Consider the following 17402-nt stretch of genomic DNA (forward strand, 5'->3'; position numbering starts at 1 on the left):
TATTTAATTTTAAACATTATTGATTGCTCATTTATTCAATTTGCTAGCTTAAAAGCAAAGAAGACTAGTGACTTATTGCAATAACACAGTTAAATTAGAACCCTTCAAATTGGCATACTAGCTCTTCAATCTTCCCATTAACAGGAAACTTAGCATTATGTTATTCTTCCTAAATGTTAAAGTCTAAACTAATAAATATATAATGAGATAACGACTGCCACAACATAGTCTTAACTAAATATACAAATTTGAAATTTTTTATGCAAATAAAACTTCCCTTCTCTATATTAAATTTAAATCGGCCTTAGATCACATAAATTTCTATACAATATCTAGTACTTACTTATAGTTTAGTTTGTTTTAATTGCGATTCTGGCCTTCTTAAAATGCAACAATTGATTTAGCTATATCAACAATTATTTGTACATACACAAAATAACAATTATCTATAAGAGGGCACTGACTCATCGGTGAATGCCCAAGGTTTGTAACATATTATATAACTCCTTCAACTGACTTACTTCTGCAGCTTTCTGGAAGAGATTGTTATGAATTATTCAATGAAAAAATATCACACTTCTGACATTTATAAATTTACTTGAATTTTTTACCTTTCGTCTATTATGCTGTCCTGATCACAAAATTGGATTCAGTACAAAGCTCTATTGGAATTATAACTAGAGAACACCGCAACAAGATTTAAAGATAGGCGGCCCTTCTTCCACAGGAACAACTGAGTGTCTGATACTGATGTTGTGGTTTTACATCGCAAACAACTTGTCACGCATAGTACGTACACGTAGCTACTGAAATCGCGAGACTCGTGTCGCCACCACCTCACGAAACGGCATTACTAGCTTTCATAACCTCGTTCACAACTGCTGCAGCTGCCATTTGTCGACTGTTTTGTTCCTAGCTTTGATCTAAAGCACAAGCATTGTTACAAAATGTCTGACACAAGTGGCGATGAGACTATTATTTTTGCCAGACTATCATATATATCAATAATTACTCCGCTATGTTTAAAGTCTCGAGAATGTAAGTGGTAACTACTTCGACTGGATGGTCTTGTGGGAACGGCGTCACCAACGAGTTTAAAAAAGTGTCGGCACAATTAATTGTTCATTTCGCTGTTTGGTTTATATAATTTTTATAAATAGGAATTATAATATTTTTATAATTAGAACTCTGTTACCAGAGTTCTTAAAACACTGAACAGATAAACCGTCAGTTTGCCCGAAGTTAACATAACTATACCTCACTTCTGGCCTGTCTGTGGCCTGGGAGTCGAAAGGTCCTTATAGATCAAACTTTCAAAGAATTAATTATTCAATTGCAAAAGTGTTCCATCACAAAATTTCCAAAATAGAGCACATATATGTAATTGATTAATTTAGCTATTCGATTCTTACAAATTACATTGTATGTACATCTTATAGTATTTAGTTTCCGCCAATTTCGCGCCACAAAGTTTCACATTGGTAACGTTTTAGATATTTCTCTCTCCTGTTTGTTGTTTTGTGAAGTAGCACTGGGTGGTGCAAGGATCAGCTGTACTCGCACATGTGTCCACAGCCCGTGGGGCACTGCTTGTGCTTGGTCATCCAGTCCTGCATGTGGAGCAGATGGCCACCGTGAGAACATCCCTGGCACCAAGCGTAGAGGCCTTTGACCACCTGGAGAAAATAATTTGGGTTACTTTCTTACATTTATCATTGTCATAATAATTCTTGTCAGACTTACACGTTACATATGAGTCAGGGTTGAGTTTAGTGTTGGTAAGGCAAACCTTATAATATTTCTATTTCATTATCACTATCAAACTCGGCACGGGAAGTGACTCACCTGATGACAGAGACAGCAGTGGGCGGGCTGTGCGGAGTTGCACTTATCGCACAGCCACCCGGCCCGGGCCAGCTGCTTCCCGCACTTGCCGCAGCTGGTGTGCACCACGGTGGACTGCTGGTTTAGCTGCGCAATGCTGCTGATCCACGCGCCTTGGATAACCTAAAAACATTATAATAGATGTCATTAGTGTGACCTCCAATACTTAAAATACTTACAATTGCAAAACATTATAACAGATGACTTACTTGTGTACAAATATCCCAGAGTTTATGTCTGGCTAACAGTTCCAGATATCCAACCAGCCAGTGTTCCTGCGTTGCCTCATCCAAGTAACCGTTGAGGCTATTTCTGAAATAATACAATTTAAAAACATGCATTAATTTTGTACACTTTACTATAAAATGAGTAAAAAAATTACCAGCCCGATTGTAAGTTCTTTTTAGATTTAAGTAAAAAATAATAATCTGCCCACTAATACACAAACCCAACTTCACGCACAAACAAATCTTTTCAATGCGATCTATCTTATCATGCGGCACGTTTTGACACAATACGTGTTTTAGTGAATCTTCAAGGATCACATATGCGACATCCGCGTACGGGGATAGCTGCCAATGAATCACCAATGCGACAATTGTGGAATTCAGTTATTAATAACATTGTTAATCTAACACAGCGCAGTAATTTAAAATCAGCAAATTTCCTCAAATATCTTCTCTAAATAGTATAAAACAAAGACGCTCTCCGTGTCTGTCAATCCATGCCCTTAGTTCTTCTAAACTACGCAACTGATTTTGAGAGGGTTTTTACCATCATTTTAGAGAATTTCTTCCGAAAGGTTTATATATATGTATATAATATATGCATATTATATTTGTAGTGGTACGCCACTACTCGAGTCGGACGGTATCAAGTACATAGGTCGTCATAGAACATACTGGAAATTTCGGCCATTGCCTAGAGGTTTGTTTGGCAATGTTTGTAGCCATAATGTCTGGGATTCCAGTTGGAATCCCAGACATTCCAGTTGGAATGTCTGGGAACGTTCTTCACCTTATACATATAAAACACAGACAGCGGAAAGGTACTTAGTCAGTCATCAATTAGCAGTTCTATGGTGACCAACCTGTGAGCTCTGCGACTGCTTGCTGCCTACTGAGGCAGCCGGCCGCTACACGGACCTACCATACCTACGCGCCCCGGTGCTGCACAGTCTACGGATTACCATGCACTCCTCGGGATCGCATCAGCGCCCTGGCCCAGGATATCATCCCCGGTCTGCACTCCTCACGCCCCTAGACCCTGCGACACCTTCGCCGGTCTGAACACATCTACGAGTCCGGTCTCCATGGTGTCGACTCGACTACCGCTTCGACCACTCTATCGCCGTCATCGCCGTGTATCATCATCATCGGTCCGGAGTCATCTCACAACTGCGCTACTGACTCACTCAAATAAATGCTGTGACAACAACCACATCTTTCATTTGTCTCGCTACCAGATCCCCAAATATTTATAGAAAGTAAAGAAAAGTCGAAGCATCGCCGGGTACACGTCAGCTTGTATCTCTAATAGTATAAAACAAAATCGCTATCCAGGTCTGTCTGTTTGTGCGCTTAGTTCTTCTAAACTACGCAACGGATTTTGATAGGGTTTTCACAATAATTTAGAGATTTTCTTCCGGAAGGTTTATATATATAATACATGCTTATTGTATTTATAGAAAGTAGAGAAAAGTCGATGTTCTGTAATCAAGTTGTAAAAGTTTTTTTTTGGTACTTACATTGCTAACCTCAAGAGATACATCAAAATAATGTACTACGAAATTGAATATCTTTAAAAGGCCTACAGAAAAGTCCTCGATGGTATATGTCTATCTCTTAAGGATAACCCCCAGCAACGCCGGATATACGTCAGCTAGTAATATATAAAAATTCAGTCTGCGTATGTGTGTTTTATTAGTGCCAGGAGTGTTTAGAGTGTGGACTGAATATTAGAAGAAGTCGGGGACGCCCGAGGAATACTTAACGCAATATTTCTGCACCGGAATGAGATACGAAGTCGAATTAAAGTCATGTAGTGTAGTTTTCTAACAGTAACATTGTGGTATACAGTAGTGAATGGTGGAAGAAGTCGGAGACGTCTGAGAAAGACATCAGCAATAGCGAAGCATTGCGGGTACACTAGTGTGAAATAAGAAAAGTTCTGCAGTGATTTTTACAGGTAAGAACTAGTAATCAACTAAATTATAATAATTGATAAGTTACCTCAAATCTCCCAGTGCCAGAAGTACACTAGCAGAAGTCTGCACATCTCCCAAGTCGGCATGCATCTTTAAAGCCTCCACGACTATGTGCGTTGGATCCCAGGTAGGTAAAACCGGCAGCGATGTGACAGTCAGGACTGAAGATGGCTGGTCCTCCACCTGAGGAATTATTGCAGTGTAAAAATTACAAAGGTCCGAACAAAATAATTATTATATGTAATATGAAGATTTCCTTAAATTTCCCAACTGTCTGGAGCCAGTGAGACTATGGCATCCCCAATTGGGGTATGTTGTGAGGCTGATGGTTGGGAGGAGGGGATGGAGATGGGGTAAAGGAAGGTGGGGGAGTACCTGGCTATTCAGATCTGGTCACCAAACGCGGCTAAAGCCATTTAAAGCAAAGTTTCAATTCTGAATGGTGGTCTTACCCCAGGGTGATACTGAGAGTATCTTCCACTCTGGAACGTACCGCAAGTATACTACATATTATTTTTAAATTATGAAATAACACAAATTAATCAGATTAAATTTACTTGCGCATGCCGGGATTTGAACCTGCAACCTTTGACTTGCTAGTCGAGAGCTTTACCCCTCGACCACGGAGGTCGTCTCCCAGTTTCTTTAATTTAACACAATTACAAGTAGAACCTTTTACTAACAACAACAAAAAAGAACCTTTTACTTTTTAACAAAGAGTTCCCAACACTTAAATCTGCAAATTAAGGCAGATACATATAACATTTACTATATTTTATATATTTTTTCTCATTTTTGAACTCAACGAACAGATTGTGACCGAAACATTTTTCTGTTTTATTGTTATACAAGGAAAGGAAGTGGATATTAAATGTGATTGACCTACCATCAATGTTTTAATTTAACAGACCTAATACATACTGCTTTATAGAAAATGCATGTTTTGTTTTTGTTTATCCGACATAATAAAGCAGCAAAAATAAAATAAAATCTGTTTTCAGAAACAAATAGCATAGCTTTTCTGTTTGAAATTCCCATGTTTTATCATTTTCACCATGAGCTACAGAGCTATGAAATAAGCCATCGTAATTGACGGCCGGCATAGTCCAGTGGTAACGCATTGGACTGCCATTCCGAAGGTCGCGGGTTCGAACCCGGCGTGCGCAAATAAATTTTATTTGATTAATTTGTGTTATTTCACAATTAATTAATTAAAATAATATATAGTATATTTGCGTCACGTTCCAGAGTGGAAGATACTACCAGTATCGCCCTGGTGTAAGACCACCATTCAGAATTGAAACGTTGCTCCAAATGGCTTTAGCCGTGTTTAGTGACTAGATCTGAATAGCCAGGTACTTCCCCACCTTCCTCTTTCCCTTCCCCACTTACCTTCAGCCTCACAACATCCCCCAATTGGGGATGCCATAGTCTCACTGGCTCCAGACGGGAGCAGTTGGGACTCTTGTGAGGTATTCACAATAAAAAAATAAAAAATAAAAAAAAATACATTTTCGTCAATATTATTTTTAGTCCCAACTGCTCTCAACTGCCCGGTGAGACTAAGGCATCCCCAATTATTGGGATATGTTGTGAGGTTAAAGGTAGTGGGATGATATGGGGCAGAGGAAGGTTGGGAAGTTATTAAGCTATTCAGATTTGGTCACCAAACACGGCTAAAGTAATTTCAAGCAATGTTTCGATTCTGAATGATGGTCTTTCACCGGGGTAATGCTGAAAGTATCTACCACTCTGAAAGGTGTCGGAAATATACTATTATTATTTTAGATGAATAAATTGTGAAATGACACAAATTAATCAAATAAAATTTACTTGCCCACGCCGGGATTTGAACCCGTGACGTCTGGATTTGTTGCCAAGGATCGTAAGCACTCTACCACGGAGGCCGTGAATTGTTCTGTAATTTTAATAAGATGGAGTGTTTAAATTGCACCAGTCTGTAGATGCCCACGGCTGCAGGCTGAAAATGGTGCGGTACCAAATATTTAAGTGGAACAAACTTTTATACATAAAGTTTTTAAATCACAGTATAGGATGGGACAGAAAGTTGGGTGGATTTGAATAATTAAAATAAACAGTTAATATTACCGAAACAAACATTTATGTACATTAAAATAAGACAACTGGAAAATTTATTTTTTAAAAACAACATCGTCCAGGTTGAACCATCACGACGCAAACACTCTTCAAATTCTACCTCAAATTTGTAAAAACTTGCTGGTATATTGCACTTGGAATAGCAGCCATTTCTTCCCTTGTATTTATTTAATATTAACGGTATAAACATACCATAACAAATAAATCATCACAAAGTATAAAATGAACAGAAACTCTAGATGGAGTTAAAAAGACTCAGGTTAAATTAGTATTGATTGAAAAGACATGATAGCATCATCTTCTTGTATCTACATTCCGTGCAATCAAATAGATCCGCCACATCTGCGTATCTATTAAACTTCATGTAAGCTAGGTACAAGCGAGTGTTTGAAATGCTCAGTCCTGGTATTGTTACATTTAAACATGATTTTGGAACGAACAGCTCTCGTAGGTACTATATGAAATTCAATGAGGTTAAGTAAATCCGGGATGTCTATACTACCATTTACAATTTTTAACATAAATATTAAGTCGGATATAATCCTTCGATCAGAGAGTTTTAATAAATTTAAATCTTTCATCAAATAATTATAGTTTCAATGGGAATACCGAGTTTAAAATTAACGTGTCTTGGGAGTTAATGTAAAATTTTTTCAATTGAATCTGAATGTATTTTTAAAAGGGGGGACCTGATCGAAGAGTTAAATTCGACTTTACTTCCAACTAAAGAGTGGGCAATTATAGTTGGATTATTGCATAAACTCGACTTTTAATGTATCTCCCGAGACAGAAGTCAGGGGGAGTCAGATGTGGATTCCTGGGGGGGGGCATGGTATTTCTCCTCTGCGCGATATGAGTTTTCCTGCAAACATCTCGTTTATTACTGCCAGTGACAAATTCGACGTATGGCATGTCATGCCATCTTGTTGAAAATATGTCCTGCTATTATAGGCTTTAAATTCTTTAAAAGAAAAATTCTCGTCACTATTGTGTACTGGTCAGAATTAACGGTTACATATTGATCTCGCTGATTCCGTTGAAGCTGGGATTGCGTTGAATGGAAGTTCTAACTTTATTGACTGCTTCGTCTGTTTTAGTTGACCTTGTGCGCCTGCAGGCTTACAATTGAGAGCTTCGAACTTTCTGACCCACAACCTAATCACACTTTCACTAGGACACGGTTCAGCGAAATAAACGTTTAGCAACAGTGCACGAATCAGTTTTGTTATAGTTCTTTATACAATTTCCCAGAACCGAGCAGCTACCAATCTCTAAAACCAGCGAACCACTCCCGTGTACCGTTTAGAAGGAATGGTGATTTTAAAATCACACGTCTTTCTAGCCCACTCTATATTATGATTGAGCATGTAAAAAAAAACTTACCGTTGTAACAACGGGATGTTGAGGACTATATGTGCTTGTGCTATGCAGAGAGCTGCTGCTGTTCTGGTGGCTGAGGCCCGTGCTGCTGGAGCCGGAGCCTGAGAGCGGGTGCGCGGCCAGCGGAGGCGCTACCAGCGGGGCTGCCAGCTCAAGCGGGGCGGCCGGGGCCCGCAGTGGGAACGCCTCGCCCTGAAGGGTCCAGTCTTGCGTCGACGTGTCCACGTAGTGGAGGTGGCGGGCCGTCAGCCATTTGCGCTCGCCTAGTACACCAAATTTACATAATAAATAAATAAAACCCTTGAGCAATGTTAAGTTATGTTAATGTTATGGTACATATACATTTGCAAACTTAAACGCGAACCGAACTGCGAATTACGGGAAAGGAACGAAGCAACTGCAAACGGCGTTTCGCGCCATTTGCGGTTGCTTCGTTCCTTTCCCATAAGTTGAGGTTCAGTTCGGCAGCTCGGCTCATGTATGTATACGTAGCATTAGGTTTCAATTTTACTGTAGAGATACTATATTAAATGTACACTTTTAAATTGGTTTCATCATATTATTATGCACAGTATAAATTAAAGTGGTATGTACACGGTGTCCAGAAACTAATAGTATAAGAGGGAAACTGATGAATCTAAGTCATATTAAGAACCCAATTTTTTTTTTCAATTTGAGCAATGAGAGAATTAAAAGATAAACTTTTGGAGCTGGGTCTACGCTTCGACGCATTTAAAAATGTAGTAAACAGCTGATAAAAAATTACAACTCTGGACACGATTTTTTCAAAACCGAAAGCTCAAATAAAAAAAAAAAATACCACAAAATCGACTCTAAATGTGATGTAGATTTTTATTTCAACGCTTGTACCACTAGTTTCCGGACACCATGTACATAAGAGTATATATTTATCTGCTCTCAGTATTGCTTCACTAGGAATCGAAATGATGTTTGAAATGGCTTCAGCCGTATTTAATGACCAGATCTGTATAGCTAAACCTTCCCCTCCTTATTTCCTTCAATACTCCCCTCAACCTCGCAACATATCCTGCACTCTGCAATTGGGGAGTTAGGACTTTTGTACAGTAATTACATAAGAAAAAGTTACAAAAAGGTACTTAGATTACCCAAAAGCAAAAATTTATAAGTAATTTATAAATATTAGTAAATTAATATGGTCAACAGAAATTAAAGTTAATGGTTAGTTACCGTCTCCTCAAAAGAAAACAACAAAATAAAAATATGCCATCGTTTGACACATCTTAGTGTTAAATAAAAGGCACTGTTATTACAGGTCAATCACTTTTATCGTTCCAATCAAATGCAAGATAATAATAATAATACAGAAAGATGCCCTGGTAACAAACTGTTGTCCGTTAAGAGTTAGAAATTAGAAGGGAGAAAATTTGATTCTGTATTGAAAAAAACAGGAAATGGTACCAAATGATAAAACAGAAAGTACCGACATTGCTCTATCTATAAATTAGAGCAACAATAGTGACATCTATTGACAATCTGATGCAATTAGTGAGTAAAATCTTAAGAACATAATTATGTACAAATCTTTTTAAAAATGAATAATCATTTTCATTTCAACAGATCTTTTAAATTAAACAATATGATTGAAATAGCATAGTTTATGACAATAAACAGAGGTGATAACATACCATTTTCATTTAGTTCGGTGGGAGGTCCCTTGGGGATGTGGATATTGTGTGTTGGGAAGCCTAATACTCCATTGTTATTGAATGTATGTTCTGAGGAGAGGCCATCGTCTACTTCTGTGTCATCATCTACCACACTGGAAAAAACAAACTTTTGAGTTAATGGATGTCTTGTCTACGATATAATATAATGTTATAAAAAATATATTACCTATATGCGTTGGCTAACACATGCTCGCTCCTCACACTTCTTTGATCCATCTGGGGCTGAATCCCGTTTTCCCCGTCCCCTGCCCCGGCGCTCCCTCCCCCGATGCTGCTGCAGGCCTCCTCGCCGGCCCCGTGGCGTCCCCCCGAGGCCACGGGGCCGTTGGTTGCCGCATTGCCAGTCTCTTGGCTGGGGGGCGCTGTCTTGGAGGCGTACAGGGTCTTTATGATGCACCAGACCAGGCTTACCTGTTAACATAGATAAACATGTTAAAAAATAATAACAATTTGATTTTAGATTCTTGAACATAATACCTGATACAGAAATCACACCTGACGAGCATTAAACTAACATGGTTAATACCAATGAGATTATAAACATATGGACCAGAAGCGTTTACCTCCATACATGCTTTGCATTCACCGTATCTGTTGACGCAACTATTAATCTTCCATTAACATTGTCCTTACATTTTCCCATCCCATTTTTACCTACAAGTACCTATCATTATCTGGCTATACCCACGTGTTTGTGTGACATTTTACAACAATAAAAGTAAATTTCAAAATAGCAGTTTATTGATGGAGCCTGTTTGATGAACATCTATTTGTATTCAGTGCTGTTATTGATATCAACTCAGGGTAGAAGGCCCGTGCAGTGAATATATTCGGTTCTCTCAGTGTCTTTCGTATTTAACCTGGAAGCTTGTGCGTGAAATAAATCATATCTCCTGTGAGTGAAACCCACCATCAACATCTTTGAAGAACATCAAAGGGGTAAGTCGGATTCCTTCCTTAATTCATGTTCACCATCTCCAACCAAAGTTGTGTCAACTTCCAAGTTCACAATTAATTTTTACAGTCCACTCTTGATTCGCCTATTGCGATCACAGTGTCCCTTGTGTTCTAGATTTTAGAGTGAAAAAGCTTCAACTTATTTTGTCTAGCCGTAGTTAGCAATACTGCAATTTACGACACAACGCACTCTGTAATGTCATTGGCTTCTTTTGGTATCATCGGTAGGATCTTTTTATTTCAATGGAATCTCAAAATGTTTTAATCTCGAAAAGCAACTCCTTTCAATTTGTCAAATCCAAAATAAGAAATAATTCTGATTTTGTCAATAAAATGAACTATAGAAAGTAAAGTAAAATGAGTTACCTGAACCTTGCCAACATCCCTGGCAACTTGCGCATTATGATCACAGAGAGCTGACAGGCATCGGCCAGATAGGAGGTACTGCTTTGCGCAGGTCAGGAAGCTTCTTCTGGGCTGACCGGCCCATCGCCTCACCACGCTCCGGGCCAGGTGAAAGGTCTCGGCTTCGGATTGCGGAGTGGGCTGGCGGCGACTGAAAGAGATAAACAATAAGTTAGTAAACTGAGGGAACTACATAGTAGGACTATTACATAATACTGCCACCCCAGAAGATACAAGTAACTGTTGGGAGTGGAAAGCATCAATTAATTAAAAGTAGGAATCAAAGAGAGGTCAAAGGATGGAACAAACTCCCTCAACATGTCATCGATGCAACAAATATAAATCAATTCAAAGCTCTTTTGGATTCACATTTGGAGAGAAGAAAGGACTTAGTTCAAACTTAAAACAACTCAATTACTGTCAAACTTGTTGTGAAATCAGATATGAGCGCATCAGCAGAATGCTGCCTGCTCTGCACATAATAATAAAGGGTCTCCCTCAACCGATCCACCGTTCAGCTGGTGGGCAGACGGATCCGCCACCAAGATCCGTACAAACCTCAGCCCAAGAACCAGAGTACTCCTGCTACGTCACCAAACGCAGCAAAAATACTTCGGGTTACCTATGGTAGAGGTGTTGGTTATCCAATGAACGGTTCTCGGGGCGGCAGTACCCATACCCGCCCGCTGAATTCATGATGCCAATGAATTGAAGAAAGCTCAGATATCTGGGCTGGTAAAATGTTGAACCAGATGCAATCCCGAACATAAATATTAACTTACTTGATAAAGCCTTGTATCTTGTCACCCAAGGATGAGGGCGTACTCTGTCTGCAGGTATAGACCACATCCCCCTTCACACTGAGGCTGATGCCCTGGGGGTTGGCAGACATAGCGGGGTGGGTGGCGTCCTTGAACATGTGGCGGTAGAGAGTGCAATCCTGAACACAAATATTATTATATTAAAATAGCTTTCAATGCTACCTTTGTCAGGGGTCTATTTCAATACGATATTGATGAAATCCGTCATCTATGGTCAGATAGCGATATTTGCGAGCACGGTCAGAATATGATTCCGACAGTCGGTAGACGAAAGCCGCCACTTTTTGCACGGTCCCCAAGGTGTCGGATAAGCTGTCAACATGCATAACTTTATGCCAAATAACTGGTTTATTAATGCATGGGGGTGAACTAACTAAGCTCTTAGATATGAAAGAAATCATAAACACGATCCAAGGACTCAATTAATTCATCTAAGACGCGATAAATTCATTTCATTCCAGCATTGACAAACAAAATTTGTTAGTTATGATTAGGACACGGCAAAGCTGGGGCAAAACCAGTGCCATAATATAGGGAAAAATTACTTACACCAAAAAACACATACCTACTAAATATTTATTTTTAGATAGCTTCCCGCATTTAGCGTGTGAGGAGTCGAGTATGTTGTCAACAATAAAACATTATTGATGTATTATAAAAAAAGTTTTCTCTGAGAACTCAATATTTTATCTCTACGTCCTCCGCCGTCGAGGGGTAAGGCTCGACCAGCAATCCGTCTCGACTAAAACCGGAGAGCGATCTAAAAATAAGTTTTTGGAATTCTTCATTTTGCTACAGCTTTGCCGTATACTACATATGACTAATGACCTCATGAACTAATTGACTCCCTTTTTTAGTGTCAAAAAGTACATGCGAATTGCCAATGGATATTAAAGTTAATACAGTCAAACTTGGTTATAACGAGCACGAAGGGATCGACCAAATTTGCTCCTTACAGCCGTGTATACGTGTATCCAAAATAGGTTTTTGAAAAGCCGTATGTACCGACCTACCTGCCTATACTATCAATATATTCACAAGAGTACAGAATATTTTAAAAATGCGAGTAGTTATTAAAAATAATTAGAAAAATGCATTTTTGTTATTCAAATTTGTTATCAATGATTGTTTTAAAAATTTTGCTTTCATGCTTGTCAACTTCCTCTTTAAAATAATCAACGCATTATAACTAGTATTACCTGGTTTAAGGCTTCCAAGAAAATTTTACTAAATTGTCTTATTATCACTAGCTTATGCGTACTGTACCCACCGCTTGTAAAATCACACTTATATAATCACATAAATAACTAGCTTGTGGGATTGTTTTGTTTTCAGCTTTAAAATGTTACTTGTCACAAACTAGTGATGCACAACCGGCGGCCCCATTCTTGCAGCCCGCATGAATGTACGGCCCACTTGGCTTTAGAGAAAAATCTAAATATTTAGGGTAATTCTTGAAAACCCTGACTGAGAACATCTTTTTTGTAGAATTTTAGTCTGCATTTCCTAAATGGAACCAAATTTGAAGAACCGGTTTGAATAACACGAAATTTAAAAAAAATCAACAGATCATCGCGGTCTGCTTGAAAAATAGGCAAAGCAGCCCCTCTGCTGAAAAAGTTGTGAATCACTGTCATAAATTTACCCCCTGCAGGGTTGTAAGTACTCGTAATCATGTACCTTCATAAACATATTTATTGGTTTTTAAAACAAAATTGACGATGAGTTGTAATACAAAAGAAGGCGTAAAGAGGGAACAAATTTGCGAAGCTCAAAATGAATGACTTCCGCAGATTATATGACAATTTTACATAGTGCCCGATGGATAGCAATGGTTCACATAGCCGACAATCTTACACAGGTAGTGCCATAAAAATATGTAAGCGCCCCTGAGGTGATATCTCAAAAAAGCGGCATTATACAATTTGTCCAATATTATTATTATCCGTCTCTAACGGGATAGGAAATTCTTGAATAATTCCCAACTATTTTTTCAGACCCAACGACCCATTCATGTATTCAGAAATTGTGTTGACAAAATTATTTGCTCGGTATATCAGTGAATGGACCTCGTTATAACAGTCAACAATTATATGAAGATAAGGCTGAATTAAAATATCGATTTGTAATTGCTCATTATATCCATGAACTCGATATTGCCGTGATCGTTATAACCAAGTTTGACTTGTATTTCAATTTGACATTAACATTTTATTAGTATTTTTAACTTTTACATAACCATCTTAACTTTAGGAATATCAGTTGCCAGCAAATTTTGAATTCTGATTTATTGCGTTTATCGGCATCGGTCTGGATATCAATATGTGCAACCGTCCTCAAGAAATATGTATAAAATCATGGGTACTTATACCTATCGATCCAATATGGTAAAGTTATCGATTTAACTGTGATAGACACCCTGGAAGATAGACTACTTTCAATAGGAAGAGGATAGGCTCAAAAATAAGAAAAAATAACAAGGATTTTAGACGAACAAGAAACTTGTTCTAAAAGGCTAAAATGAATAAGAACTCTATTTAGTGCTGACATAATGCATCATGGATTTTAAGTTAAAAAAAAAACCAATATATTCAGACAACTTTGTGAAATGAATAAAATTCAAATCATAACATAAAGTTAATCTAATTATTGCAACATATTCAGAAAACACTAAATAATGTAACAAAAACAGTAATCTGTTTTTATTGCACCAACACTGAGTCCTTTCACCGCATTCGAGATATGAAATAAAAATTATGAAGTCACAAACGCATTCTATAATAGTTTATCACAAAGTAAACTGAGTGATAGTTATTTGCACAGTGGTGTATGTAATCAAATGTAATATAACTTGCTATGCTATTAGTTGCATAAAAATGCACAATGGTGTGTGTAATCAAATGTATTATAACATGCTATGATATTAGTTGCATAAAAATGTCTTAAGGAATGCTTATGGCCATGTAATTGATATTAATGAAATTTTGATCAGTTTTTGAAGGGACGGAAAAGTTTAGAAAGTGTTTTATTTGAAATTGACATGTTGGTGTTGCCAGAATATATGTATATTGTAGCAAGAGTATTTATTGCCAAAACAAATAATTTATAATAGGTACCTAAGCAAGAGTTGTAGATAAGTTCTAGCTTACCCTGCTTGTGGATAAGAATATATCAGGGTCTCCTTTCCAGGCTACCGCCGTTGTGACATCCTTGTGCTCGTTAAATGTTGCGTACGGTATGTATGGCCTGCGTATATCCCACACGTTGATGCTAGAGTCTAATACTAGTGCACAGCTTGCTATGTGATACCTGTGAAACAACATTAAATTAGATGGGTGAATGTTAATATTTAATGGGGTCAATTTTTTTTTAAATGTCAAATAAGTGTTAGCTATACAATTTTAGAGGCAACTTTGGCAATTATTTATGAGATGACGATAATTATTTAAAAATTAATTTTGCCCTAGCTATCACACTTCATGTGGGCGAAAACAACGGTCCCATTCGAGAAAATGGATTTCGTTTTAAACAACTATATCTTTGAAAAAATTACATTTTTTGAATGAAATTTTTAATATTGTACCTACACACCACAACCCAACTATTAAATTATTATCTGAAATTAAAGTCTACTCTAGTAATATTTACGACTCAATAAACTGAAGTTAGAGTCATTAAGGCCATTTAGTGATATTCTTTTTGTGTAAAATTTACTTATTATATTAAATTATAAAAAAAATTGAATTCATTTTAGCACAAATCTCCGGTAAGTGTAAGGATGTATTATCCATTCTATGGGTTTAATATAATTTCCTATAAAATAAAATAAAATATTCTTCCACATAAAAGACAAGAAGTTGAAAATGGCGAACACTTAGTCAAGATGAATCATTGATAAATGTAAAGATATAAATTTTAGATACTTTACAACAAAACTATACAATGCTCTTTCACTGACATTAAACAGAACACAAATTATTTGAAATATAAATCCGACACTGGATCTTCAACGACTTTATTAAAACCTATTTGTAAATATGTAATTCTGTGGTACGATGCTGAGGTAATGTAATAGAAGGAACTAAGATTACCAACCTTACAAGAAAGAAGAGAAAGGAGTGACTCGATTGAGACTTTCAAAATTTTATCTGGACATTACAGTTCCCCTGCATCCAAGAAATCTTCACTACTAATAAAAATATAAATCTCCGTGGACACTCAAAAAAAAATTACCAAAACGCCTTTTGCATCTAATCCTAGAAAACACTTCCTTGCAAATAGAGTAGTGGATGCTTGGAACAAATTCCCACAACATGTCATCGATGCAACAAATATAAATCAATTCAAAGCTCTATTGGATTCAAATTTGGAGAAAAGAAAGGACTTAGTTCAAACTTAAAACAACTCAATTACTGTCAAACTTGTTGTGAAATCAGATATGAGTGCATCAGCAGAATGCTGCCTGCTCATTACATAATTTTTTTTTTTTTTTTTTTTTTATAGTCGGAGGCGGTTTACTTACGTTCCCCGCGAGCACTTAGGCCATAGGCCCATTGTACTATCTCCCATTTTACCTCATTCCCTTGCCAGTATCCCGGTCCCTTTTATGAAGTTCACCAGGGCTGTCATTGGATATGTGGCGATGTCTTCTGGTTCCACACTGTGTCTTCCCAGGTATCTGAGCCTTATTCCCAGCAGAGCGGGGCATTGGCACCATAGGTGAATTGGAGTCTCTTCCTCCTCTTCACATTTCCTACAGATGTTGGTGTTTTCCACTCCCAACAGTTGCATGTGTCTCCTGAGATGGCAGTGTCCCGTTAATAGTCCTACCAGTTCCCTCAGTGAGTTTCTGTCCATATCGAGTAGTTGCCTGGTTCGGTTAGGGTCCGGTCCGTTTATGAGTACTTTAGATTGCCTCATTCCGGGTGCCTTCTTCCATTCCTTCCAGTGTTGGGATTTGACCCACCTCTTGATATGTAGTTTGGTGTGGCAAGCTGCTACTCCTACGGCCGGCTCAGATCCCACAAGTGGTGCTTTCGCCCCTTTCCTTGCTAGTTCGTCAGCCCGCTCGTTGCCCTCAATACCTTTATGTCCTGGTACCCAGAGCAGGGTTACTTTATTGATGGTCGCCAGTTCTATTAGGATAGTCCTGCATTCCATCACCAGTCTGGAGTCGCATCGGTTACTTTCCAGTGCCATTAAGGCCGCCTGGCTATCAGAACATATGTTTATGTTCTTATTTCTGTACCCGATACTCATATTCTCCTGTGCGCAGACTAAGATGGCTTTCATCTCAGCTTGAAACACAGTGCAGTGCATTCCTAGAGGTATACTGAGTTCCCTCTTAGATCCCTGTAGACAGACCCCGGCCCCTGTTCCTTCCTCCATCTTGGACCCGTCTGTGAACCAGATTAGTTCCTGTTTGGAGTTTGGACCTGGGACCGTGTCCCATTCCTCCCTTGTGGGGTACGTCACTTTAAACAGCTGTCCGAAGAAGTATTCGGCTTGTTTGCCGTCCTGCTTCATCCCAGCCGTCGGACTAATTGCCCTCAGTCTTATTCCTATCTCCGTGTGACTGTTTCTGGGCAACTCTCCTCTCCATTGGCCATTGCAATGTAACCTGTAGGCTGCCGCCATCGCCGCCCCCTCTATTTCTATGTTTAGTGGGGGTAGGTTCAGCAGCACTCCCATGGCTAGTATTGGAGTGGTTCTCATGGCTCCTGTGATGCTTCTGCATGCAAGTCCCTGTATGTGATTGAGTGTGACCATCACTGTTTTCAGTGTTGTTCTCCTCCACCAGACCAGGGCTGCGTGCATGATCCTTGGTTTTACAACGGCTGTGTAAAGCCATTGCATCATTTTAGGTTTGAGACCCCACGTTCTGCCGCAGATTCGCCTAGTTGCCCACATCAGAGCACAGGC

The 17402-nt window shown here is 38.5% G+C and overlaps 1 protein-coding gene across 1 annotated transcript in view; it reads right to left on the reverse strand.

Annotated features, from left to right (window-relative positions):
* Window positions 1-121: 121 nt before the first annotated feature.
* Wdr24 (WD repeat domain 24) overlaps window positions 122-17402 on the reverse strand; it is a 54229-nt gene continuing 36948 nt past the window's right edge. The window contains exons 7-16 of the mRNA XM_089636396.1: window positions 14630-14789; window positions 11442-11599; window positions 10621-10810; window positions 9464-9708; window positions 9256-9389; window positions 7592-7851; window positions 4116-4273; window positions 2094-2196; window positions 1846-2007; window positions 122-1676 (exon numbers count right to left, since the gene is read on the reverse strand). Coding sequence (XP_089492522.1) covers window positions 1548-1676; window positions 1846-2007; window positions 2094-2196; window positions 4116-4273; window positions 7592-7851; window positions 9256-9389; window positions 9464-9708; window positions 10621-10810; window positions 11442-11599; window positions 14630-14789 — 1699 coding nt within the window. The 3' untranslated portion in view covers window positions 122-1547. The remainder of the gene's footprint in view (window positions 1677-1845; window positions 2008-2093; window positions 2197-4115; window positions 4274-7591; window positions 7852-9255; window positions 9390-9463; window positions 9709-10620; window positions 10811-11441; window positions 11600-14629; window positions 14790-17402) is intronic.

Source organism: Hesperophylax consimilis, chromosome 10 (genome assembly GCF_061612785.1).
Source record: "Hesperophylax consimilis isolate HC1 chromosome 10, BYU_Hcon_1.0, whole genome shotgun sequence".
In the NCBI taxonomy this organism is placed as follows: Eukaryota; Metazoa; Arthropoda; class Insecta; order Trichoptera; family Limnephilidae; genus Hesperophylax; species Hesperophylax consimilis.